The 26,479-nt window shown below is 40.9% G+C and overlaps 1 protein-coding gene and 2 long non-coding RNA genes across 3 annotated transcripts; 2 read left to right on the top strand and 1 right to left on the bottom strand.

Annotated features, from left to right (window-relative positions):
* Positions 1–2,690: 2,690 nt before the first annotated feature.
* LOC140341259 (uncharacterized) lies at positions 2,691–11,514 on the top strand. Its single transcript, XM_072426843.1, has 3 exons — positions 2,691–9,687; positions 10,751–10,943; positions 11,105–11,514. The coding sequence occupies exons 1-3, from the start codon at positions 9,661–9,663 to the stop codon at positions 11,512–11,514; spliced, it is 630 nt and encodes a 209-aa protein (XP_072282944.1). The 5' UTR covers positions 2,691–9,660.
* A 7,675-nt stretch (positions 11,515–19,189) lies between these two features.
* On the top strand, positions 19,190–20,126 carry LOC140341370 (uncharacterized). Its single transcript, XR_011922861.1, has 3 exons — positions 19,190–19,329; positions 19,424–19,741; positions 20,074–20,126. It is a non-coding gene; the product is annotated as an uncharacterized lncRNA (long non-coding RNA).
* LOC140341369 (uncharacterized) lies at positions 20,123–22,914 on the bottom strand. Its single transcript, XR_011922860.1, has 4 exons — positions 22,683–22,914; positions 22,265–22,524; positions 21,878–21,934; positions 20,123–20,532 (listed from the first exon to the last, which is right to left on the bottom strand). It is a non-coding gene; the product is annotated as an uncharacterized lncRNA (long non-coding RNA).
* Positions 22,915–26,479: the final 3,565 nt, after the last annotated feature.

Genomic DNA, 26,479 nt, shown 5'->3' with positions numbered 1-26,479 from the left:
ATGTTACTGCTACCCCTAACAGCCGGGAGAGCAGCATATCTAGTAGTGGTGGGGAAGGAAACGCAGGAAGGAAAAGACAATTGGTAGTCATAGGTGATTCTATCATCAGGAGGACGGATAGAATAGTTTGTGGCCCAGATCCCTTCAACCGAATGGTTTGCTGCCTCCCTGGTGCCAGAGTTCAGCAGTTCAGCATGTGGTGGACCGAGTGGACAAACTACTGGGAGGGGCTGGACAGGACCCAGCTGTCTTGGTCCATGTTGGAACCAGGAAAGCCAGAGGGAGCTTAGTCAGCTAAATGTATGGCTTAAGTCCTGGTGTAGAAGGGAAGGGTTTGGGTTCATAGAGCACTGGGCTGACTTTTCATTGGTGTACAACCTGTATACCAGAGATGGTTTGCACCTAAATGAAAGGGGGTCTGCTGTGCTAGGGGAAAGATTTAGGGGAATGGTGGAGGGATATTTAAACTAGGACAGAGGGGGGTGGGACAGTCAAATAAGGTGGCAGAAAGGTTAGTCAGGTGTCTGACACTAGTGGAGGGTGGATAGGGGATAGTTGGGGGCCGGATTATGGATAATTATAGGGTGCTTCCCGTGTTACAAACAAACATTGGATTGTGCAGTACTAGTTGTACTGTAAAACAAAATGATTTGGCAAACAATAGGGTAAAAGCAGCAATGGTTTAAAGAACCCGTTCACCAATGCTAGAAGTCTAGCAAACAAGATAGGGGAGTTGGAAGACTTATTGAGTGAGGAGAATTATGACTTAGTTGGTATTGCTGAATTCTGGCTTTGTTCTTCGCATGACTGGGCTGTGAATATTCCTGGGTATACTCTCTTTCATAAAGACAGGGTAAAACGAAAGGGTGGTGGTGTCTGACTGTATGTGAGAAGTGATCTGAAAGTGAATGTGAAAGAAAAAATTGCGGAGGTTGAGGCATTATGGATTGAGTTGAATAACACACAATTAATGAGTCTGCTATAGGTCCCCAGTGCTAAGGAAGAAATAGAAAATCAACTACTAGCACAGATAGAAAAAGCAGCAAAAAGTGGAAGTGTTTTAATCATGGGAGATTTCGACTACCCTGACACTGACTGGAGTAATGGCACTACAGCAAAAGGGAGGAAATTTGTGAATTTAATACAAGATATTTTTATGGTACAGTTTATAGAAGCCCCAACTAGAAATTATACTCTGCTGGACCTAGTTCCTTCTAACAATGCAGAGCTTATACCCAGAGCAACCCACAAGGAGTGATGGACTTTGGTGCGTATGGCCCGCAGGTTGTGGCCCTCAGACACACCCGTGCGGATGGCAGCTGACCGCAGATGGAACCGCAGATATTGCCAGTCATATGATTCTGCAACAAACCACAAAAGATGGTGGGTTAAAAATACTGATATTATGGTGTGTTTGCCCCTGGATTTTGCTCTCCTCTGCTGGCTGATTGGGCTACTAAGGGTCTCACCTTGGTTTGGGTGTTAATTGACCAACAAAACCACAATGCTTACTCTTTCCCAGAATTGAGGAGGAGGTTCCCCTTTATGGCAGACAACATTGTTTTACTCATTCAAACACGGGTTTATGCAGCTAACCCCTCTCTCTTCTTCTGAAGCTATCTCCAAATTATACCACTTTTTAAGAGCTGATTTGGACTATTCTACTGGTAAACTAGGCATGGCGAAATGGCAAAAACATTTCCATAATTTACCAGTGGAGATTTTACGAATGTTTAATTGAAAGCGGTACCAGTGGTCCAATGTCGAGAGATGTTTTTTCGTCTCTTCGATAAAAATTATATTTCTCCTAAACAAACCCAATATATGGGACTCTCTGAAAGGGACACATGTTTTAAATGTGGAGCCTGTGCGGTAACTCTTTACCATAATTTATGGGAATGCCTGACTATTAAATGTTTTTGGTGCCAATTGGTGAACTATATCTGCTTCACCTTTATACCCTTCTATCCCTGAATAGGCAATTTTTGAGATAGCAGAGGGTTCGGGTATTTGTTTTCCTGGAGGAGTGACATGTGTGGCACTGGTACTTTCAGCAGTGGCTAAGAAAACCATTTTACATTTTTGGTTAGACTCCACCCCTCCAACAATGCTTCTTAATATAGCTAAATTACAAGAGTTGTTTAAAATGGAATGGACAAAGGCTGCCATACATAAAGAATCAAAGACACAACCTTTCTTTTGAAACTTTATTGGGGGAGAACTTTATTGCCACACTTAATACCCCCACAAAAATAAAGTTGTACAACTGTTTTCGTCACACCACATGGTAAATGTAGAGTGAATCCCTGGTGTCTAGATCTTTCTTGTTGGTTAACTGCATTTCGTCGCCTAAACGTATACTGCTTCAAGCATACTGTCGTTTGTAACTTAAGTGTTATGTTTGGCTGTTAATGTTTAGAAAACATAAAAAAATTTTTATAAAAAAAAAGTGATAATGTTTACAGGTATTGGAAGTTACATATTACCTTGTGAATTATCTGGTCTGTGACTACAGCATTGGCTAGGATTTCCTCTTTTAGCTACCATATCGTGTAATTTATAGAGAGGATTTACCTCTACAGCTTCAACACCTGGTTCCGCCTAGGGGGCGTGGCTTGAACATGGCACCGGAAGACTGTGAGTAAACAGGGGCTCCACACGCCCTCCACCCCAGCACTGCACACAGCCTGGTCAGCATGCAGCTCAGCCTGCATACAGCCCAGCCTGCACACAGCCCAGCCTGCATACGATCCAGCCAGCATACAGCTCAGCCTGCACACAGCTTAGCCTGAACTTCTTTCTCTATGAGCATGGAATATGGTTCAGAAGCAAAGCAGGAAAGAACCTAAGAAAAATCTTGAGGTGCGCACAATTAGATCATTTTTGGCATCAGAAGGGGAGTCCTTTGTGTTTAACCGAACAGAGTGTGCTTCTGCAGCAATGAGACAGAGTTTACATGTGAGTACTCCGCAGGAAGCAGGAGAGAAGGAAATGGGTTTACTAAGGGAGCAGAAAGGGATGGAGTCTGTGCAATTACCCCCCAGCTCTTTAGAGGACTATGAACGTTCTCTCCCTTCTAAAGAGGATTTATCCTCCATGTTTGCTGAAGAGTTATTTCAAAGGGGAAGTTGATTTTCTAAATTATGATTTAACACATACCCTAATAAGGATGGAGGAGGCCGAAGATAGATTGAATGTACATGAAAAAGTGATGAGAGCTTCAAGAAATGAATTAAAAGTCATCAAAAATATATCACAGCTTATCATACAAATTGGAAGATGTGGAAAATAGAGAGAGGAGGAATAACCTGAGAGTCAGGGGTTTTCTCTGAAACCATTGGGCCTGATAAACTCGAATCTACCATAAAGAGCCTATTTATTCAGAGCTACAGCTCCACTTTGCTTTGACAGAATATACAGAGTCTCTAAAGCAACAGCTGCTCCACCTGATTCCCATAGAGACATCATTTGTAAGCTGCACTACTTTTCGGATAAAGCTGCAATTCAAGAGAAGCTAAAGGCATTTCCTAGTTATGATTTTGAGGGGTTATCCATTTCTATCTTTCCTGATCTTACAAATAGCTATTCAGCTATTCAGTATCATTGGGGCTTCCCTGCATGTTTGATAGCTAAGATGGATGGACGCTCTCATTTATTATGTTTTCCAGAAGAGTTGGAGACTTGTCGTGCCGGTTTGGGCATAGAAAAACCTACACTTACAAGTTGGCAAGAGTCAGACCATCTTGGCTCACATTTGTTACACCAAGCGGCCTGGCAAGGAAAACATCGCAAGCAGGCACGATAAAATAGAGAGACTATAGTGTTTAAATAAAGAAGGGAATGATTGTTTATACTTAAGAAAATGCTTTAATATTGTTTCTATGATGTTTGAGCTGTTTTTTGTGGATAGTATTATGATGCGCTGGGGGAGGAGTGAGTGGGAGCCCAGGTGCTAATTGTATATTTGCCAATTAATATAGTTAGTTACGTCTTGGCAAAATGCTCAATCATGATCTCCCTAGTTGAATTTTTAGGGGCACATAGGGGACCATATTGGACAAATGAAGGTTTTAGGATAAGGGAACAACATGAATTAAATATGGGAACCTGTTCTTTAATTAAGTTAAGTTGTTTTGGTATGTGTTGTTTGTCTACATGTTTTCTATCATGAGGAATGTCATTTGTATAAGGCTGTCTGCAATGAGAGGGTTGCAGGACTTATCCTTTTTGATTTTTGACTATGTCTTGAGGCCAGACAAGGTTGGTTATGTATAATGCAAAGGGCTTGCATTCAGCCAGTTAAGGGGGATATAACTTTTTTTTTACAAGAAACGCATATTCCCTATTTTTTAAAGGTCAGATTATTTTCAAGAAACCATCCTCAATGGTTTTATGGTTTTCTTTATCTAATAGATAAAGGGGAGTTGCAATAGGATTCCATACAGGTACTCAATTTAATCTAGTTGGCTCAATAACTGACCCCAATGGTAGATTTTGTTTTTAATGGGAAAGCTCTTTGAACAGACTTGTACACTAGCTAATATTTACTGCCCTAATAAACATCAAATACAAATTTTTTTGAAGACTTTGCATAGCCTGAGAAGGTTCCAGGAAGGGCTATTGATATTAGCAGGTGATTTTAATATGGTGTTAGAACCCCTCCTTGATGTCTCATCAGTAAAATCGAGCCTCCCATTTAAACAAAATCGGAAATTAAAGAAATTATATTTTGATATGCAACTGAAGGATGTTTGGAGGATATTACATCCGACTGTAAAAGATTATACCTTTTATCCCCCTGTACATGATTTATATTCACGTATTGATATGATTTTTATAGGGCACTTCCACTTGAAAAATGTGTTAATGCAGAAATTTGTTAGATCAGATTGCAAAGTTGGAAGCTGTGCATAAACAATCGCAGTGGAAGACACAGGCTATGCAGTTGACACAATTACGTACACAATTAAAGCAAATATTAGATGTAAAAGCTAAGTATGCTATTTCTAGAGTAGCAAAGAGATATTATGAGTGGGGGAATAAGTCAGGTAGATATCTTGCAAACGCCCTGAGGAAAGAGAAAACGAGGACCTATATTTCTAAGATTAAAAACAAGAACGATAAAATGGTCCATCAAAGATCAGACGGGATTTGTCCCAGGGAGAGAAGCAAGAGATAATTCTACAAGGGTTAATCTATTTTGCATTATGTGCGGAGATGTAGCCAACCCATGCTTTTTTATCTCTACGGATGCAGAGAAAGCATTTGACCGGGTAGACTGGCTGTACCTATCTTTGACTTTGAAACATATAGGCCTTGGACCTAAGATGTATAAGTGGATAATGGCTTTGTACACTTTCCCCACTGCAAGTGTATGTGTAAATGGCACATTGTCGGTACCCTTTAAATTATATAATGGGACCAGACAAGGATGCCCATTGTCACCATTACTTTTCGGTAAATCCTTGGAACCTTTCTTGAATACAATACTTCAAAATAATAATATACAGGGAGTTAAGATAGGTAAAATGAGCACAAATTAGCTGCATATGCTGATGATATTCTTTCTTTGTTATTAAGAAACCTGACATATCTGGGACTTCCAAATTTCAAACAACACTATAATGCCTCTCTTTTAAAAATAGTCCTTAAATTGAAGTATAATGCACTATTCAAGGGGTGAGTGGCTCTAGAGATGGAGCTTTGTTCAGCTAATCTAAATAAGGTTATTTGGGTTCCCAAACAATACAGAGCTTTAGGAAAGGATACATTGCCCCTTACTCTAACCACACTGAGATGCTGGGATGCTTTACATAGACAACACGGGTGGTTATATAATTCACCTTTACTTCAAATTACTGGACACCAATATTTTATACCAGGACTTCAGAAAGATTTTTTGGGACAGTCAGCAGGTAGTGAGTTGTTGTTGCATCAGGTTGTTTCGGGTGATTCAGTTGATTCAGTTCGCCCTTTGTCACAGCTAGTTTCTTTAGATAAATATAGACAGATACACCAGTGGCAGTATATACAACTCTGCCACTTTGTGAGGTCAATACCACACCCTCTACATTCTGAGAGAGCTCTTACTCTGTTAGAAGCTATGTTTAGGGGAGAGAACAGAACGCCCCAAACTCTTTCAAAACTATACAAATTTTTAATCCGCTATGCCACCCCAGAATTCCCGGATTATTTAGGGAAATGGAAGAATAAATGTATTAGTGTACTCTCGGATGCTCAGAAGAAGATCCTGAGGATGACCTATAAAACGTCAGTATGTGCAAGGGTACAGGAAGGGAATTACAAGTTATTATCTAGATGGTATTATGTAGCTGTAGTTCTACATTAGATGTCCTCACAAGAATCTCCATTATGTTGGAGAGGATGTGGGATGAGAGGTACATTTTCACATGTGTGGTGGTCCTGTCCAATTGTAGAGAGTTACCGGGGAAAAGTGCTCCATTTGATTGAGATAATAACAGGATGTAAAGTGGAGGCTACACCCTGGAATGTACTCTTTAATTGTTTTCAAATGCAGTGGAGTAGTAATGAACGTTCTATGGTGTCCTTCCTTCTTAGTGTAGCTAAGACTCACATCCCGAAGTGTTGGAAGGACCCGAAGAAACCTTCATTAAAGAGTTAGTTACGTGGGAGGAAGAAACATGTAAACTAGAGGAAGGTTACCATGAATATTGAGATACATCCCCAATATTCACTGCCATCTGGGCCCCCTGGATAAGATTTAAAGACAATGTGCAATATTTTGACATTCTAAATCAAGAAGAGATTATTTGAGAGATCTGAGTATTTTAGGTCTTTATGTTTAGTGAGTTAGAAAATAGATTTGAGATATATAGATACAAATATATTAACATTTCCTCATGTTTTTGAATATATGTTATATTTTATCATGATCACTTTTCCCCTTATAATATTTTTGATTGTAACATTTTGTGCACTAGTTTATACAGGAACGTGGAATTAATAGCAACCTGTCTAATAAGAAAATGTATTAATAGGATGATATGGATGATTTCTTCCTTGGATTCACCATTTAAAAGAGTGGGTAACACTGTTTGTACACAAATAAATTGTAAATTTGAACACTATTCCTATGATATTCTCACTATATGTATACTACACTCTGAGTTTTGTTTTATGGAGTATGTATATTATATGTTGGTCATATAAAAATAATTAAAACAATAAAAATGTTAATAATACAGCTTCAAGACTCAAGACAAAGCACATAATATAGTTCAGTAGTTTACTCATCATTTAGTGCTAGGACCTTTTTACAGTGACAGCTGTGAATCCAAATGGATCTTCCTTCTAGTTTTACTGCAGTTGAAGTGGTTAATAACACTTGGTATGGATCTGGAAGAGAATCAAAAACATACTTATGCAATTTGGTTATGTAAAGAATGTAATTTTGCAGAGTCTTGAAGTTAAGTTGTTTTTGTATTTTTTGCTATATTTTGCAGATAATAGAGTTGTGTCAAAACTAGTTATATCCTCCTTATCAGTAGGTCAATATTTGCACAATCCTTACCTTGAGGCTTCCTACCTTGAAACATCTTGCTCAGCGAAGGTGTTAATTAAGTTTCTTGTTATTGACTAACGACTAAGTGTCTTCCACCTTGTTGTCTGACTATACAAACTGCGATGTGATATTAAAGTTTTGAGAAGTGATATACCTACATGCTTAAGCTGCTTGTGTGTTATTCACTGCTCCCAACCCGTTGAAAACAGAGGCCACGGGACCAGAGAGGGAACCTGATCTGGGATCAGCAAGAAATCACCTTAACAGTTTGGCGTCAGAAGTGGGATATTTACCTACCTTAAAAGGACCAGGATCAGGTAAGTGGAAATTTTCTTTTCTACTTCTGCCCTCCCCTGGGTCCCTGTAGATATCTTACAAACCTAAGCACTGTGGCAGTGTAGACTCCCTCATAGAAGGACTGGGTCCTTAGGAAGATTTGGGAAATCTTTTATTGAATTTGTGCACACTCGTGGCCTCTGTTTTAATTTATAGAGTATAAGAATTTTGTTGCATGATTTAGAAGTGTAAGAAATATTGTATATAAGATAAGTTTGTGTACTAATCTGGTTGCCAAGGTGAGGTTGGGTCAATCCTCACTGCTGTGGTTGCCTCGGGCAAGCAGTAATGTGACCTAAGCTGCGTTTTGGTAAGCGGTCCTGGGAACAGGACGTCAGTGAGCACTTCAGCTACCAACTGAACTAACAATAACTGTGTACAACCGTCTGATATTTATACTGTAATTTATACTGCAACTATGGGAAATTCCCAAGATAAGGGGAATACCCCAAAGGAACCCAAAGACCCCTATAAGAAACATGTAAAGAAATATATAAAAGTGTGTCAGAAACCTGACAACAGGGATTCCCCCTATAATTTTAACTGTAGAGCAGGAGAATATTACACTGACCCCTTTACATTACACCTGAAAAATGGAACAGGGAAATTAAAATTTCCCGATCCATTCCCACTTGAGGGATCTTTCTCTAAATTTCATATCAGTTGTATATTGGGGATGTGCCTTTCCAATCGAGCAACATACCAACCCTGGCCATCCCAATTCCTGCACAAACAAATATAAATAATTATCCCCTTATAACTGAAGCAGACTATAAAAAGTTATGGAAAGAATTTAACACTGAGTTTGTAAGGTTACAGGGAGATAGGAAATCCATGGCCACTGCATTAATATGCAGGCAAAAGCCAGGAGAAACTGTAAGTGATTATGCTGGAAGGTTTAGGAAAGTGTGGAAGGAAGACGCCGGTTAAGGATTAGGAGGAGATCTGAGTATAGCATTTACTCACTGAATAATAGAATGATTCCTGAACATGGGCACACTGCCAAAATGAATATTGACAACTGGAACACTTTATATGCTCCAAACATTTTTGCCCAGTTATTGACAAAGGATGCTGCAGGATGTTTTGAGCTACCTAAGTCGTCCAAGCCCCATGTACAGGGACTCCACCACCACTATGTTAGATATCTCTGACCAGGATGATGAAAAGCCAATAATCACATTAGAAGTAGGACAATTCCTGATAGACTTCTTAGTGGAGGTCCATCCACACCTGGTGGGCCCTCTGTGGGAAAAAACATAGTCATCACCCCTATAAGACGCACACCTCATATTCCTATATGTACAGTACATAGAGAATACATTACACATCACTCATTCAAGGTATTACCTAGTTGTCCAGTTAACCTGTTAGGAAAAGAGCTGATGGGATCTCTGGGAATGTCACTGGTTGTTGACTCAAAGGCCCTGATTCATCAAGCAAAATGTAAGCTCGCTTGCGCATTCGTATTCGCGATCCGAAATCGTAAGCCGTCGCGCAATTCAGCAACTGGATGAGCTTGCGGCCGGAGCCGCGCATCACCGGCAGCTTTACACTGGCGAGCTTGCATGAAAAGTCACTGTTCCCCTATAAAATCATTCTTTCTAATGGCACACATATTACCCTTAGCCCTATAAAAAAATGTTTGCGCTGTTGAAATGTTTTAAACATTTATGTGCTCTAAGAAAAAAGCATATTTTTAAATCACTTGTTTCTTTCCTGTTAGGCAAGAGTTAACCGAGTTCAACTCCTCTACATAGGCGCCTATATAAAAGCTTCCGATGCCTGATCGGAGGAGCTGCTCGCGGGTAAATATATATATATAGCAATATACACAAATATATATATTGAAAATACTTTTAACATTAAATCCTCCCCAACCCAACTTTATTTTATGTGTTTAACTATTAGAAGATCTGTTTACTGGTGTACCTATCTAAAGGATCATATTGATCAATGATAATGACATGTCCAAGTGCAAAAAAAAACAGACAATTTTGACAGACTGCGCAAGTGCTAATTGCAAGTGAATTGCTATCACCTGTGCACTTAAAGTTGAGCATATATAAGGGTGTAGTTTAGCTTGCTCTTTCCTTTTGTCTTTTTCTTCTTGGGGAGGCTGTTGGTTTGTGTGATATCCTAATTAATCTATGTTGCTGTATTTGATACTTTTGCCATTTAGCACAAAAGCTTCTTTTTAAATTTTTTGGACTTAGAATGTTTTGATGTATATTTTGAAGTCAATAGTAATGCTATGTTATTGTGTTTGTGGCCATATTGTTTGATTGCCAAATTCTGCCTTTACTACCACTTTTCAATGTTTATCCTGCATAAAGATTTTCTGCTCAACTTTTCCACCCTTGATACTAGAATGTCCTCTGGCTAACTCGCACCACAATCCTGATTTTGATGAAGGCACATTATTCTACTGTCTCACATAGATATTCCTGTGTTTTATATTTCTCCACTTTTTTTATAGATCTATTTTTTTTCACGTGTCCACAAAATAAATACACATGTGCGGCATTATCTGACCCAGTGCGACAGTGCTTACATTTTGCCCCTAGATTGTAGGTATGTCTGGCACTTACTAATGCTTCACTAAAACCGGATGAACAGAGTTTACATCTAGGAGCACAATTATTGTTTTTACAATAGTTTAAACAGGATTAAGCTTAGTGGGGTGGCAACTAGAAGCTTCATAGTAATAGTAATAGTATACCCACATATAACTACACACAATCTTAACAAACAGTTTACATTTGCAACAGAAAATATATAAATCAGTCAATTAATTAGTTATCCCTTTTTTTTCTTTTTAACAGGTGTTTGGTTTTGTCAAAATAACTCTTTGTTTCTCTTTTTCTTTAGACCATGATTTGCAAGAGATACGACCAGCAGCGGTCAATATTTGTAAAAAGACAAATCGCTGAGTGGATCGCAGACAGGTTGTGGACCTCTGAAGGGAGGCGCCCAACAGTCATCCAGATCCAGCACACCTGGAGCGACCTGAAGCGGAGGAGACCCGATCTGGTGTGCGAAGTAGGGGACCGCATCCTGTCTGGTAAGTTTGGCATTTTGTCTTCTCCTCTTGTTAAGGAATGGTGTTTTACAATGTTTGTTGTCTGTGTAAGGTAGTATTGTTAAGCCTAGAACTGTTTGTTTTTCACTTCCTATAATTTACTACCCTTTTTATTTTTGGTATATTTGATTTTGTTATTACAGCCAACACGCCATCACGCCGCCTCATAATTTTACAGCGGCCACACAGGCTCCTGGCCATCCCCCAGGATGTGGAGGAGGAGCAGGTGCCATCCCCGGGGGAGGAGGAGCCATCCCCGGGGGAGGGGGAGACATCCCTGGGGGAGGAGGAGCCATCCTCGGTGGAGGAGGAGCCAACTCAGGTGGAGGAGGAGCCATCCCCAGTGGAGGAGAAGTCATCTCCTGAGGAGGAGACCGCTGCACCACATCCACAGCCAGAGTCCTCTGATGAAGGAGAGGAGGCGGCCGAGGCCGAGGAGCTTGCCTGTAAGTTAACCTTAGAATCAATTTTTGTAACATATGTTGAAATTCAACACATTCTCACACTACTTTCACCATTTTTCATTACAAATTTCACTTTTGCTGTCTCATGACAAATTTCTCGGTGAATCACTATCACTCGATTTCACAAGGGACTCCAAATCACTATCGCTGCTTTCAAATTCCTCTAAAACAGCGCTTGCGCTGGCGAGATGCCGTTTGGATGCCATGTGGTCTCCAGTAATCAATTAGGAACAATCAAGGTCAAAGACAAAGATGATGAAATGATACATTCAGTAAGTGATTTATAAGCCATCAAAAGGTCAGATCAAGGTCAGGGCTAATAGTGGGCAAAATGTAAATCAGGGCACTGGGCAATGATGCTTGGTGCACTACAATGTGTATTTATACTTTTATTGTGTGTTTTTATGTGTTTTTACTGTAAAAAAAATTTTTTAAAGCAGATTACATAGTAATCTGCTTTTAAATTTCCCGCCCCCAGAATCCATCACTCCATCGCATCACCCGGAAGACGTTACATCTTGCCGGGTGATGCGGTGGGGATGTCCCCGCCCTGCTCACTCCACTGAAACCATCTATAGTAAATTTCGGGGGTGATGCCAGCCGGAAATCGCCGCTGGCATCACCCCTAGGAATTTACTATTGGTGATCGCATCTGCAGTTAGATGTGATGCACCATGCAGAAATCCTGCATGGTGCATGGCATCTAAGTGCAGCTGCCAGCAGCGGCGTGGTGGGGACCCGGGCGGCATTTAAAAGCACATTACTCGGTAATCTGCTTTTAAATTTCCCGCCCGGCCACGCCCCCCAATAGAGAGGCGTTCCGGCATCACAGCGGGATCGTCTGATCGCCGCTGGAGCTCGGGGCTGAGGTAAGGGGGACCCCCAAAGTTACCCCGAGTGTGACTCGGGGTTACCGCTTTTTGCATGTTTTTTCCTCCCCGAGTCACACTTGGGATTACCGCTAGGGGGGTTAATCCACGAGTACCTACCTGGATGCTTGTCTTCAGTTTTGGAGCCTTGATGGTCATATTCTGTATTGTATGGGTCACAACAACTTGTCACTATCACCCTCAAGATTTGCCCTTCATTTGTCCCCAAACAGGCCATAACCTAAAGAGTTACTCTACCCTGTCTATGCACAGGCGAGGACTTGAGTATAGTGACTGGACTGATTTCTGGGGTAACATATGGGAATGTCTTGACAAAGAAATATATAATAGTTCTAGTTTTTGCCTATCTGATATGTCAACGTATAGTGTTGGCTTTCAAACTGAAATGCAAAAAGTGGCTGGCTCTCTTGGTCTACAGGAACACTGAAGAATGCACTTGCAAGATCTATTACTGTATAGATTGCAGCTCCTTCCTGTATTGTATTGAGTAGGGTATATGGGCTTGTTCCTCTAACTTATCAATTTGTAACTTTGTGCCTGCTTGTTGGTCAGGTGATAGTGGATATTGTGGTAACCTGGGTATTTCTGCTCTCGGTTTCAGCTTTATTTTCACCAGGGGAACTTCTAATTTACCTACATCATATTTGTCTTTGGCCCAAAGTCTTTCTGGCACCTGTACAACTACTTCTGATTACACTCCACCTGAACTTGTTTCCCATGTTTTAGGGCAGCTAAGGCACAATGCACTTTTTCATCTAATAAATCTGAATGTACTTCCACTCCTGCAGAGGTATACCGAATGTAAGCCTGCAATTCTGATAAAATGTTTCTTCCCAACAGAATACAGGCAATGGTGTCTGATAATAATTTTTTTGTACATTGAGTGGTTACCTATTCCGATTTTCATCTGTGGGGTCATTTTTAAAGAGGGGCTACTCCTCTCACTCCTATTGCCAATGGACCCTTATAAAATGGGGTGTTCCTGGGCAAGTGTGTCTATTTTAAAACAGTTTGGGCTGCTTCTGAGTCAGCTAAACATTTTACTTCCATGTCATCCAAATTGGGAAATCTGAGAGTTACCAATGCATCTTTTACATCAGTAGTTGATATGCATACATTAGTAAAACATACTCAGGAGACTCAGGATGCCCTAATCTTCATTCTTGTTTATCCTTGTCATCCTTTTTATCTTTCTCTCCATAATTTCTAGGATTCTTTCTTCTCAGTGGTTTGCAGTTTCTAGCTAAGTGTCCCACCTTGTTGCAATGGAAATATACTCAAGTTTCTCTGGGTCTCTGTTCTGTGGGATCAGTGTTCCAAGCAATATATACAGATTACCTTCTTTTGGATTTCTCCTCTATATCTTTTTCTATGGCTCCACACAAAACTTTGAACTTGTTCATTGCCATACTATGCCACTCAGGTCTATTTTCAATCTCTTTCCTTTATCTCTTCTCAGTCCATGCACTCATGCTTGTTTAGTGCCTGTGGCTGTAGGGCTATTTTTGGTCATTTATATCCACATCCAAGTCTCTGCTAGTTTCAACTGCCCGTCTATGATAAAACCACACATCCTCATGCTTTTCTTGTCTCATATCCAGCAATACACTGGTATTTCTCCGGGTGGGCCACTCACATATGATCATTTGGCAACAGAGCCATTTGGCCTCCAAATTTTCCAGGGTCTGTGTCAGCTGGTGTGAATGGGTGATTAATTTTCAGCTGCGCTGAGCATATATTAGTGCACACCTGCTCCACTAGCACTGCAGGTTACTAGCACTAGGTTATGAAGTTTCAGCTCTGCTAGTTGTCAATGATGATGTCCCAACAATTAATTAGCACACACCTGCTCTCCTAGCACTGCGCTTGCGCCAATTAGGGTTATTGAGTGTCAGTTGTGCTAGTAGTCAATGATGATGTCAAAACAATTAGCTAGCGCACACCTGCTCTACTAGCATTGCGCTTGCACCAATTAAAGTTATTAAGGATCAGCTGTTCCACTTAGAAGGATCTGTCAATGCTGATGTATAGCAATCAGTTAGCGCATACTTGATCCCTGTTGCGCATCTACAGTCCATTTCTGGTCCGTTACAATCCACTCCTTGATCTTTTTTTGGTAAGTGCTACATTTGTATATTACATTATACTAATTCACAAAAAGTCTTCATTTACACTTTGATTTGTTGCAGTTGATGGATTGATACTTATTTAGGGGTTGCAACACTGCTAACTAATTTCTATCAAGCTGTATAAATATATTAATTAACACCTTAGAATATGTCATCGCACAATAGTCTAAATATCACAAAAAAATTACACTAACAATTTTGGATCTGTCTTAGTGTCTTGGTGTATGTCAAAATACATTTAAATAAACACAAATGCATTTGATTTTTGGATATTTCAACTGGACTGGTTTTTGGTGGGCTAATCTAGGAAGTTTGCTTGTCTAGTATGAGTTGATGTGACTTCTCAATATTATTATCGTTGTTAGCTTCATCTGTTGTTGTAATGTTTTTGTGCCTGGTTTCTAATTACGGTTTTGTTGTTTAGCAATTCTTCAGCAATGTTTTGCATTGTATCCACAAACAACTAGTACAAATGTATGCATGGTTTCCACTATAAACTGCTACTTGCCCCCCCATGATGGGGATGGAAGGAGGTCTAGGTTGCCAAGCACAACATCAAACCACATTGATTGACAAGCTCACAAGCAGGGTCAAGCACTCCTAAATACCAGATAGTATGCTTATTTTATGTGTTTAAATGATTCTCATGGTATTAGTATTAAAAAATGCCAAGGACAATTTAACTTAGTGCCAAACATATTTTATTGCTTTGTGCCAACAAACTCATTTTTTTTGGTCCTCAAACCAAGTGAAGCCAGGCTGTGCCAGGAATGAGGAGGCTCCTGGCTACTCTATATATTTTAGGAAGGGATTCCTTTCAAACCATGTCGCCCTTAATTTGTGCACTGAGCCAGTCTACAGTTTCCTGGGTGTTTCTGAAGGTTTAAATGCCATTTTAGGCCTTGGCCCACTATCGATTCACTTCTTCACATCAATTTGGTAGTGGAAGCACATAAAGGTGGATTCCTCCTTTCCCCGGAAGAAATATTATCCACGAATGTACAGTAGTCTGTGATGTGACATTCCAGAGGCTTGACAGAGATTCCCAGCAGAAGGATGTTATTGTCCTGTTAAAAAATTGAGTACAATATTAGGATGTGTTAAGCAGCATAGTTAATCATGTTTTGGTGGCAACTACATGGTGCTGGATTGTATTTTTTATGCTTTTCTGGCTACATAAGCAATGCTTGCCCAAATCCGCACTAAATTCCTCCACCCTGGCCCCTGCCCTAACCGAACTATTCAACCTCTCTCTTTCTACTGGTAAATACCCCTCAGCTTTTAAACATGCCATAATTCTCCCTATCCTAAAGAAACCCTCACTGGACCCCTCCTTACCTTCCAACTACCGTCCTATCTCCCTTCTCCCATATATCTCCAAACTCCTTGAACGCCTTGTCTATAAAAGACTTACCCATTACCTGAGCACCAACTCTCTCCTTGACCCCCTCCAGTCTGGTTTTAGAGCTGCCCACTCCACTGAAACAGCCCTTACTAAAGTGGCCAATGACCTCATCAGAGCTAAGTCTCAAGGCAACTTTTCCCTGCTCCTTCTCCTTGATCTTTCCTCTGCTTTTGACACTGTTGATCATCCCCTTCTAATACAAATCATGCACTCCATTGGTATCAGTGACACTGCTCTCTCTTGGTTTGCTTCCTATCTGTCTGACCGCTCCTTTCAAGTTTCTTTCAATGGTAACTCCTCCTCACCCACTCTCCTCTCTGTTGGTGTTCCCCAAGGTTCAGTCCTTGGACCGGTCCTCTTTTCTCTGTACACCTCCTCTCTCGGTAGTCTCATATCCTCCTTCGGCTTAAAGTACCACCTGTATGCTGATGACACCCAAATTTATCTGTCCACCCCTGACCTGTCTCCCTCAGTCCTGGATAAGGTCTCATGCTGCCTGTCGGCCATCTCATCATGGATGTCTGACCGATTCCTGAAACTCAACCTGGATAAAACAGAACTCATCATCATCCCCCCCTCAAAATCTAAATCTCCCCCTGACATACATCTAACTGTTAACAACACTGTTATTCGGCCCTCCCCCCAGGCACGTTGTCTTGGTGTCACCTTTGACTCGGCCCTCTCATTCACCCCCCATATTCAGAACATTTCCAGGTCCTGTCACTTTCAGCTACGCAACATCTCCAAAATACGCCCTACCTGTCCCCTGAGACCACCAAACTCCTTGTACATGCTCTTATCATCTCCCGTCTGGACTACTGTAACATCCTTCTCGCTGGTATTCCACTAACCCGACTCTCTCCTCTACAATCTATTATGAATGCTGCAGCCAGACTCATCCATCCTTCCCTCCGCTCCTCTTCCGCTACATCTCTTTGTAGTTCTCTCCATTGGCTTCCTTTTCACCTTAGAATCAAATTTAAGCTCCTGTGCTTTGCCTTCAAATCCCTACACAGTTGTTGTCCCACTTACATCTCTGACATGGTTAAAAAATACTCCCCCTGCCGCTCTCTCCGCTCCTCCAATGACATACTACTGACTTCCTCACTCATAACCTCATCACACGCAAGGATACAAGACTTCTCTAGAGCTGCTCCAACTCTCTGGAATGGTCTTCCTCGTCCTATTCGGCTTGCTCCTAATTTCTGCTCATTTAAAAGAGCACTCAAAACCCATTTTTTCAAACTTGCCTACCCGGCTTCTTCTGTCATTTGAAACCATCACTACTTCCCACACTACATATCTCCCATCCTTTTGTGTGTGAAATTTCCCCACCTACTAGATTGTAAGCTCTTCGGGGCAGGGTCCTCTCCTCCTGTATCACTGTCTGTATTAGTCTGTCATTTGCAATCCCTATTTAATGTACAGCGCTGCGTAATATGTTGGCGCTATATAAATCCTGTTTAATAATAATAATAATAATAATAATTGCACTCTGTCGTAGTTTGGAAATGTGTTTTTGTGTAACGTGTCACATAAAGGCCCCGCTCTTACACAAATATGTCTACTATTTCATTTCCCAAATGATTAAAGTGTGCTTGCTATGACTTAAATTCCTAGGTTGGTTTGTAACCCAAACATGATGTGCTGAAATATGTAATGCAAACATTGTTGTTGCAGTTGTAAACATATGTAAATACTTATGCACAAAGACGTTTGCAATCAGTTCATCCCTGACTCGATGTCCCTCTGCTGTGCTTTGGGAGCTGGAGGTGGGATTTTGGTACACCTCTGGCTCGAGTTCCTCTGGAATGTCACAGGTATCCCCATGGTGCAGGGCTGAAGAAATATACCTTTTCCCTCCTCTGCTCCCCAGAGTTAATCACCAGGCCGTGCCAAGCACAGAAACCGTGCTTTTAGCAGCCCGATAGTGTGCTCCATAACCCACAGTGTTTTATGCAGAGCCTTGTTGTAATTATGCCCTGCTTCTGTCCGGGGGTGATGCTCAGCTGTCATAAGCCATGGAAGCTGCCTGTATCCTTTGTCACAAAAGACAAACATAAAGTGGTAGTGGGTAAAGTGTTAGTTCTTGGTATAGTAAGTGTTCTGTGGATGCAGTGTAACACTGGAGTTTCCTTCAAAGGTTGCTAAGGGTTGTGCTCTCTGGTCACTTTATTGCTTTTTGTTTTTTAGGAGCCATTGTTACTACTGACTACCACACTGAAGTATCGTGAGCTATGAACATAGTAATTACAGTAGGGCTTCCGGGAATATCTGAAAGTTAGTTCAAGGGTTCCCCCATGCTCCCAGTATTGTACAATATTTATAAAATATTTGCTAAATTAGATATTAGCACAAAATATGACATATATACAATATAGGTAATAGCTTGTCATTCTGACAATACAAAGGGACATAGCAACATAATAGGTGTCTTTATGATTTTACTACTGTTAGTTGTATTATGGTCATTACAAGATGCATTACCTATTAACCAGCTCTCAGGCATTTCTCCAGGAATAAATTTCTGGTAGAGGGATGTCTGACTCAGGATATAGGCATCATGGCATGATCCTGAAAAACCTGTACGTGCACTCATGATTCTCCTGTTGTCATCACAGACTATTTGTACATTCAGCGAATGATATTGCTTCCGCTTGCAAAACGAGATTTCCTGCCAATAGGGGCCTGAATTGCCACATGGGTGCCATTGATGGCCCCCAAAACATTAGGAAAGCCTGCTCGCCTGAAGAAGACCACCTTTACCTTCCTCCACTCCTGAGCTGTTTGAGGGAAATGGATATATAGTTGTACAAGATCCACAATGGCATTTATGACCTTCATAAAAACCCTGGAAACTGTAGGCTGGCTGTAGGTGGGCCGAGGATGTTTGAAAGGAACCCCTTACTAAAATATAGAGAGTGGCCAGGAGCCTGGTCATTCCTGCACAGCCTGGTTTCTCTTGGTTTGTGGAGCAATTTTAGCTTCCAGCAAGCTGTACAGGTCATGGATGACATGACGGGACAGGCAGAAACGCCTTTTGACATCCTTTGTAACGCATATCATCAAGGTGGCTACGCTCTAGGAAAACTTGTGGCTTCTGGACCTGTCGCAAAGTAAAGACTGCTCCTCAGGTTGTTGCTGCTTCTCCTGTGCAGTAACCAGAAGAGTTGCAGTTGTTGCCACAACAGCACTAGCTATTAATAGGATTTCATCAATGTCCTCCTCCATGATAACAGCATACACAATCTTCATCCTGGCGCATGTGTGAGTGTGGGTGAAAAAAAAGAATGTTTTTTACGTCCGTGCATGAACGTAAGCACACACTGCACAAAATGTACGCACGCACAGTGCAAAATGTACACACACACACCGCATACACGTACGCACACACTGTAACCCTATATGTTTTCACAGAACTTCTTAGCCATTCTGCATGTCACAAACTAGAAGGCTGCTACCAGAAAAACAGAACTAAAAGTAAGAAGACACTATTTACTTTATTCCTCCAAAAATATTTTTTGTGTGTTGTCCCATAACTTTATAAAACATAAATTTATTTTTTTCCTTCTAGTAACATGGAGCCAAGGAGAATGGCCACCACCACTGCCGCCATCGCTGTTGCCGCCCCCACCACCACCACCCGAGGGTCTTCAGTCCAAAGACCAACAGACAGCTCCCTCAGGCCAGCTAGGTCTCCTTGTGAGGCAGGCCAAGCAACATCTAGGCCCCTGGGCCCTCAACCTGGCACCTCTGCCAGTTTATGCCAGCCCAGGGATTCTGCTTTCAAGGCAACCAGCTTCAATCCTGAACAAAATGCAGCCCTTGTGGATTTTCCACGACTCCGTGGGGGCTTGCACTCCCAAATGTTCAATGCTGAAATGGCAACCATGTAAGTTTAACATTTTTACATTACCTAATTACCAATGTTTATTTTTTTTGGTGATTTTTTGGGGATTGCAACAGTTTAGTCATTAGCATTGAGAACAAAATTGTATTGTGTTTTTAATTATTTATGTTGGGGTGAAATATGAGATCGTTTTTTTCAAATGACCTCTTTAGTGTATTTTTACCTTCTTTTGACTTGCAAAAGAAGGAAAAAATATGCCGGCAGGAATGGTGCAAACTCGGCCAAGCTTTCAAACAAGCATGTTCCATATTTTACTGTTCAAACAACCATTGTGTAAAAAGTAATGTATTCTTTTTTTTTTTTTTTTTGTAAAGGAGAACCATGGATAGCCAAGCCTGCAAAGATCTTTTCACATGTGTGACTTGTGTGTTAACAAACAAATAAATAACAAAAAATCTTGCTTCTCGTTTTTTTTATTTGTTTTTTATGTAGAAAAACATATATACATATGTCCTTAAAACATATATACAAAATTTGGAGCAGGGATTTTAAAAGTACCGCCTAGGCATACACCGAGGAGGGACCATCCGCAGCTCATGCAATACAGGTTATCCCGTAGACTTCCTGGTGGGTGAAGAAATAACATTAAATATATTTAACGGAAGTGTTTGGGCAAAACCTTTAAGAAAAGTACTGTCCTTGTACAAACAAAACAAATTAAACTATAAACATACAAGGAGGATGTCTGTTATGTCGCCGGGGTTGGGGGGGGGGTGATGGAGGGCTTGAAACCTCCTCAGGAGGGCTGGCTGCATCCATCAATGTGGAACTGGCTGTGTATGTGGAAGGAGACCAAAAAAAAATAGAGAGGTAAGTACTGAGCAAATGTAATAGTATAATATACAGCTAGTTATTAAATTGCACATGGTTAAAGAATTCAAGTTATGTCATCTCATCAAGTTATGACTGTTTTGCTGTTTACACCGAGAAAACCAAGAAAGAAAAGTGATTCCTGGGGCCCAGCTAATTATGGCAATGGAACTAAAGTGATGCACTTTGTTGTCAATGAAGGTTGTGGGTTTACACAAGGAACAAACTTGGCTAAGTGACATTTAACCTTTGGCTTCTGGTAAAAGCTGGCTAGACATGAAGCTAATTATACACTATTAACCACCTGGGCGTTACACTGATGTCTAGATTTCTGTACCAAAAGTGTTACACTGTTTTTCATGAAATTTTTTTTTTAAATTTTAGACCTGTAAGTTACAGAAATATGTCTGAGCAAGGGTCTAGTAGATATCATGAATATAAAAAAAAGTTTGAAACACACAATCATGTAAAAAAAAATGTACTTTTAATAAAATCCTATCCTATTTTTTTTGCATAGAAATTTTTGTTTATATTGTGGGCTTGTAATTCTTAGGATTAACTCCTGGGTATGATAATTATATTTATTTATTATATTATAATCATAAATTATAATATAATACATAAATATAAATAATAATTTAAAACAATAATGAAATAATAGACAACAATGTAATCTAAAAATAAAATAAAAATGTACTTTTATTTTATGTTGTGTGGTGTTTTTGTACTGTAAAAACCATTTAAAAGCAGATTACATTGTAATCTGCTTTTAAATTTCCTTCCCTGACACACCCCCATACATCACCAATCACATCACCCGGAAGATGACTCATCCTCCGGGGTGATGTGAGGGGGGGGGGGTTTCCCTGCCCAGCTATCGCAGACAGAGACGAACGCTGGATGCTGGAAGCTGCTGCTGCTGGCATCTCCGGAGAGATGCACAGCACAATGCAGGATTTCTGCATTGTGCTTGACATCTCACTGCAGATGCCAGCAGCAATAGCAAATCTTTTATTTCTGCTAGAGGAGCTGCGGACACTGGGTAAGTATTTGCTTTCAGTTGTAATCCGATTGTCATACAATGTATGACAATCCGATTGCAATATAACATTTGTTTACATTTAACCACCTGGTGAGAAAAGTTCGGGGTTAACGATAATTGCAACTTTTTTTAGCACAGAAAAGTTTGGGCTTAACGGTTGGGAGGTTAATGATAGTTTGTTATGCCTAGCTACAATAGGTATCTCCTAGTTTCTATTCAGGGGCCTAAAGAAATGTTCACAATATGAAAAAGGTCAAAATACTTACATTCAGATGAAGCCCTTCTGGCCTCTGGAGGAGATGGTGTCAAGGACGCTCCTAAAGCTGTAGATTAAAAACAAACACCATAAGTAAAAGTGGGTGGGCCGGACTAAATTATATTTTGGAAAGTTTAGTCAAGACTGAACTTTTAACACATACTTTTTCGCTATGAGCAACAACATTAAACATTTGCCAGTAAGGTAAAAGTGAACAACTCTATGTGTATTTTTAGTCATGCTAGCCAACAACCCTCATTTGACGCCTGCTTAATGACTACAAACTACATGAAATCATGCTCAATCTTTGTATTTGTAGTTAAAAATGGGGAAAGTAGTGTGAGAATGTGTTTTCTTGGAATATTTTGAACAAAAGTAGATTTTAAGGTTAGCTTACAGGCAATGTCCCCGACCTCGGCCGCCTCCTCTCCCTCGTCTTCAGACACGGCCTCCTCCCCGGTGGGCTCCTCCTCCCCGATGGGCAACCCCTTTGCGGCAGGCTCCTCCTCCCTGACAGATGACCCCTTCATGGCAGTATCCTCCTCCGTGGCGGATGACCCCCTCACAGAGGACGACTCCTCCTGCAGCTTCTGAGCAGCTGCCTGTATGATGGCTCTACTATTAGCAGCTGCCGCTGGAGTCAAGATGGGGAGTTGGCTGTAATAACAAAAACAAAAATCTTAAATTAACAAGGGTAATAAAATAAAGGAAGTGAAAAAAACAGTTCTAGGCTAGACAATACTACTTTCCACGAGCAACAAACATTCTAAAACACTGCCCCTTAACAAGAGGAGAAGACAAATTGCCAAACTTACCAGACAGGATGCGGTCCCCCACCTCGCTGAGGAAATACGGTCTCCTCTGCTTCAGGTCACTCCATGTGTGCTGTATTTGGGCCACAGGTGGCCGCGTACCTGCTGGGGTCCAGAGCCTGTCTGCCAGCCTCTGTGTGTGAGAATGCTGCATGTTAGATTATGCGGCCTTACAACTCGGTGTACAAGCACAGAGGACCCTCGTCTACTAGTCTGAAAAAGTATACAAAAACACAGCCCACCAGATTTCAAGAATTTAAGGATATGGAGATTACAATTTAAAACACTGTAGAAATTCCTACATTGGGAATGGATTTTCAAAAGAAAGTGTGCAGCGTAATCCTTAATTAAGGGTGGACCCCTGGGCCCACTTACATAGCAAGGAGCAAGTGTCCTTCACTAGAACCTACATTTTCTGGTTTATGCACCTCACCTTTTATAGGCACCATTACAATTCTCCTTGCTAGGTAAGTGGCACAAGGGGGCAAGAAATGTGCCTTTTCGCTTTTGGCCTCCTAGAAGCAGTGGCATTTGAAACAACAACAAACTCCAAGAAATGTGGTTTAGTAGTAGCTATTAGGGTACTGGGTGTCCAATCAAAATTTCAAGGTATTCCAAATAGGGGTTTAGGAGATCAGAAGTATTAAAGGATGGGAGTTAGGGCTGCTTTTTCTATACATCAGCCTAACACACATTTAAATGTGCATGCATGCATGATGCATAAAAACACATTTAAATGTCCATGCATGCATGCACGATGTATAAAAACACATATAAATGTACATGCATAGACCTATATGTATGATGCATAAAACACATTTAGGCTTAGTCTACACGGACTGTTTCCCCAGCGTTTAACCTGAGGTTTTTAAAGCCCATGCATTCCAATGTACTAATCTACACCAGGACGTTTCCTTCAGGCACGTTTTAAGAGCCTTTAAACGTTGCTTGCAACATTTAAAAAATTAAAACACTGGGAAAATGCAGGTAAACACTTTCATTGATTTCAATGGAGGCTTTTACAAGCGTTTTAACAATGGCTTATGGGCAGGTCCAATTACAGGAAGTTCATTCCAGGAAGTTCATTCCCATAATCCTTGTGTCTTCTCATTTTCCTTTTCCTGTCACCATGCCTAAAACATATGCGCAAACTGAAAAGTTCATCCAGGCAGTGGAGGAGCATCCCTGTTTATATGATCTTATAGCCAGGGACTATGCGGATGTGTACAAAAAGAAGGAGGCATAGCTGGAGATATGCAGGATCTTGGATGATAAATTTGATAGCAAAACCTTAGAGGAGCAGGAAGATTTTGGTATGTGTTACTTAACTCATTGTTTTATTATTGTCCTGTGTCATGCATGATCAATAGCCTGTGCTATGCTGTTGAAAATTAACACCTATGCCTGGCACGTGTGAAGATTGTCTGCCATTGTGTTTGCTTTTGGTGCTATTCACACCTGCATATGTGTGTAGTGATTGTCTATTCTGTGTATACTGTTACATTTGTCCCTGTACTCTTGCATGATCACATTATCACACCGCAGTATGCAGGGATGTATGTGTTTATTTGCGAGCATGTTGTGGGGTATTGTAATGTAGTGTTTTTTGCACTGCATCACAATTCCATGTATGAATGTACCCTGACTGTATTGTATTTGATTATGTGATTAATAAAATGATTATTCAATCAAAAACTATACTCTTACATGATTGTTCAGACATATATTTTGTAAGCATGTTCATATAGTATGATTTATACCTTTTTATTTTTGCACTGAACAATACAAAAACTCGCTGGAAGTCCCTGTGTGACTGGTTCACTAAAGACCTGAGAGAGCAGAATTGGCAGAGAAGTGGATCAGCAGCAGGCCAAGTAAAAGTGAACGCCTACTTCCGGAACTTAAAACCCCTCCATAGGTTGTGGACCTTCTGAAATAGGAAATGGGGCAGCAAGCAAGTATGCCCCCTCTCCTGTTCACAAAAGGTACTCTTTAATCTGGATCTGCACAAAAAAGAAGGATGTGCCAAAAAATGTAGCCCCTTTAATGTTTTGTAAACCCACCTCCCCCGAATGTGGACGCATAGGCCATTGTTAGGGCAGAGGGCTGCTCCCTACAATGTGTGACTTGTGGTGGGGGTCTTCTGGTTAGGTGACATATTTGGGATCCAGAAGCCCCCTTTAACAAGGTGACTCCCAGATGTCCAACCATGGGGAATAAGTACAGGGGTACATAATACCCCTTACTGGTTCCCTGAAAGGTTAAAATATAAGTGCAAATGATCCCAGGGTGAACTCAAAGACTTCTTCATGGAAAAGTCATGAGTTCAGTCCCCGTGCAGCCCTAGCGGGGCTGGGCACGTGCTTCAAATTAACCATGACTGCAGGCGTATGGAACTCCTTTGAGGTCAAAGGAGTTCCCTACGCCTGCAGTCATGGCTTATTTGCACGTACCAGAACTCTGCTAGGGCTGCACCGGAACTGAACTCATGACTTCTCTATAAAGAAGTCTTTGAGTTCAGCCTGCGGTCACCGCTGATTTCTGGCACAAGCCCTGCACCTACTCATTCTCTTTGTTTCAATGAACTGTGGTTCCCATGTTGCCAGGAGTCACTGGGCTGTACGTATCATAGTGTGCAGCCTTGGGAATAATCCTTACAAGGTGAAATACTTTGAAAAAAAGGTAAGTACATACAAATCAGATGGAAGTCTGGACTCATTATTTGCACTTATATTTTAACCTTTCAGGGAACCAGTAAGGGGTATTACGTACCCATGTACTTATTCCCAATAGTTGAAAACTGGAAGTCACTGTTTAAGGGGGCTTCTGGATCCCAAATATTTCACCTAACCTGTAGACCCCCACAACAAAAGTGACGTTGTGGGGAAGCGACCCTCTGCCCTAACAATGGGGCATGCGTCCACGTTGGGGGGGGTGGTTCGGGTTTTACAAAACATGGAAGGGGGCTACATTTTTTTTGGTGCACCCTTTCTTTTTGTGCAGATCGAGAATAAAGAGCACCTTTTGTGAACAGGAGAGGGGGCATACTTGCTCGCTGCCCCATTTCATATTCCAGAAGTTCCACAACCTTTGAAAGGGTGTTGCCGTACCTTTTTTTATTCCAAGTTTGCTATGTCCACCAGCAGACTGTGAATTCTGTCATAATGTGCGTCCCGAACTAGCTGAGCTGGGCTCTTTGGTCTCTATTTATAAAACATGGTATCTGACCTTCCCTCACACATTCTCTGGTGGGAATCAATTGCTGCCATTAACATGGATCTGGAAGATTCATAACAGGAATGAGTCAGGGAATGTCTGATTACCTGTTTTCTAACTAGAACCCTACATGGTAGTAGCTGTTTTCTACTCTATAATTTTTTTACCCTACATTGGGGTAATTGTGTGCAAAATGTACATACAAAAAACAGAGCTAAAATCAACCAGTCACCACCTAGGATAATAGGTACCATGATTGGTTGCATATAACACACATTACAGGCTTAATTGAATTGTCATCATTTGAACTTTATTACACAAAAAGGCATGTTTAAGATTTCAAGACTTTATTTCACTATTTTAACATTGACAAACATTTTTTTAATATACCAACAAAAATGTAACAACAAGGCATGGACAATAACAAAAAACATGGTAAAATTATTGAGAAGATAAGTGGTTTATGCTCTATATCCTGGTGTACTGCCAGGGAAACTCTTCTTCAGGTGAAACAAAGTAGTGTGCAAATTTGTCCCTTAAAGTCAGATCTTCTGTATTTGCACATATAGAACGCCAGTCAATGT

This window comes from Pyxicephalus adspersus, chromosome 11 (assembly GCF_032062135.1).
Source record: "Pyxicephalus adspersus chromosome 11, UCB_Pads_2.0, whole genome shotgun sequence".
NCBI lineage: Eukaryota > Metazoa > Chordata > Amphibia > Anura > Pyxicephalidae > Pyxicephalus > Pyxicephalus adspersus.
Note: the sequence above shows the minus strand (reverse complement) of the source record. Positions and strands in the feature narration are given on the sequence as shown.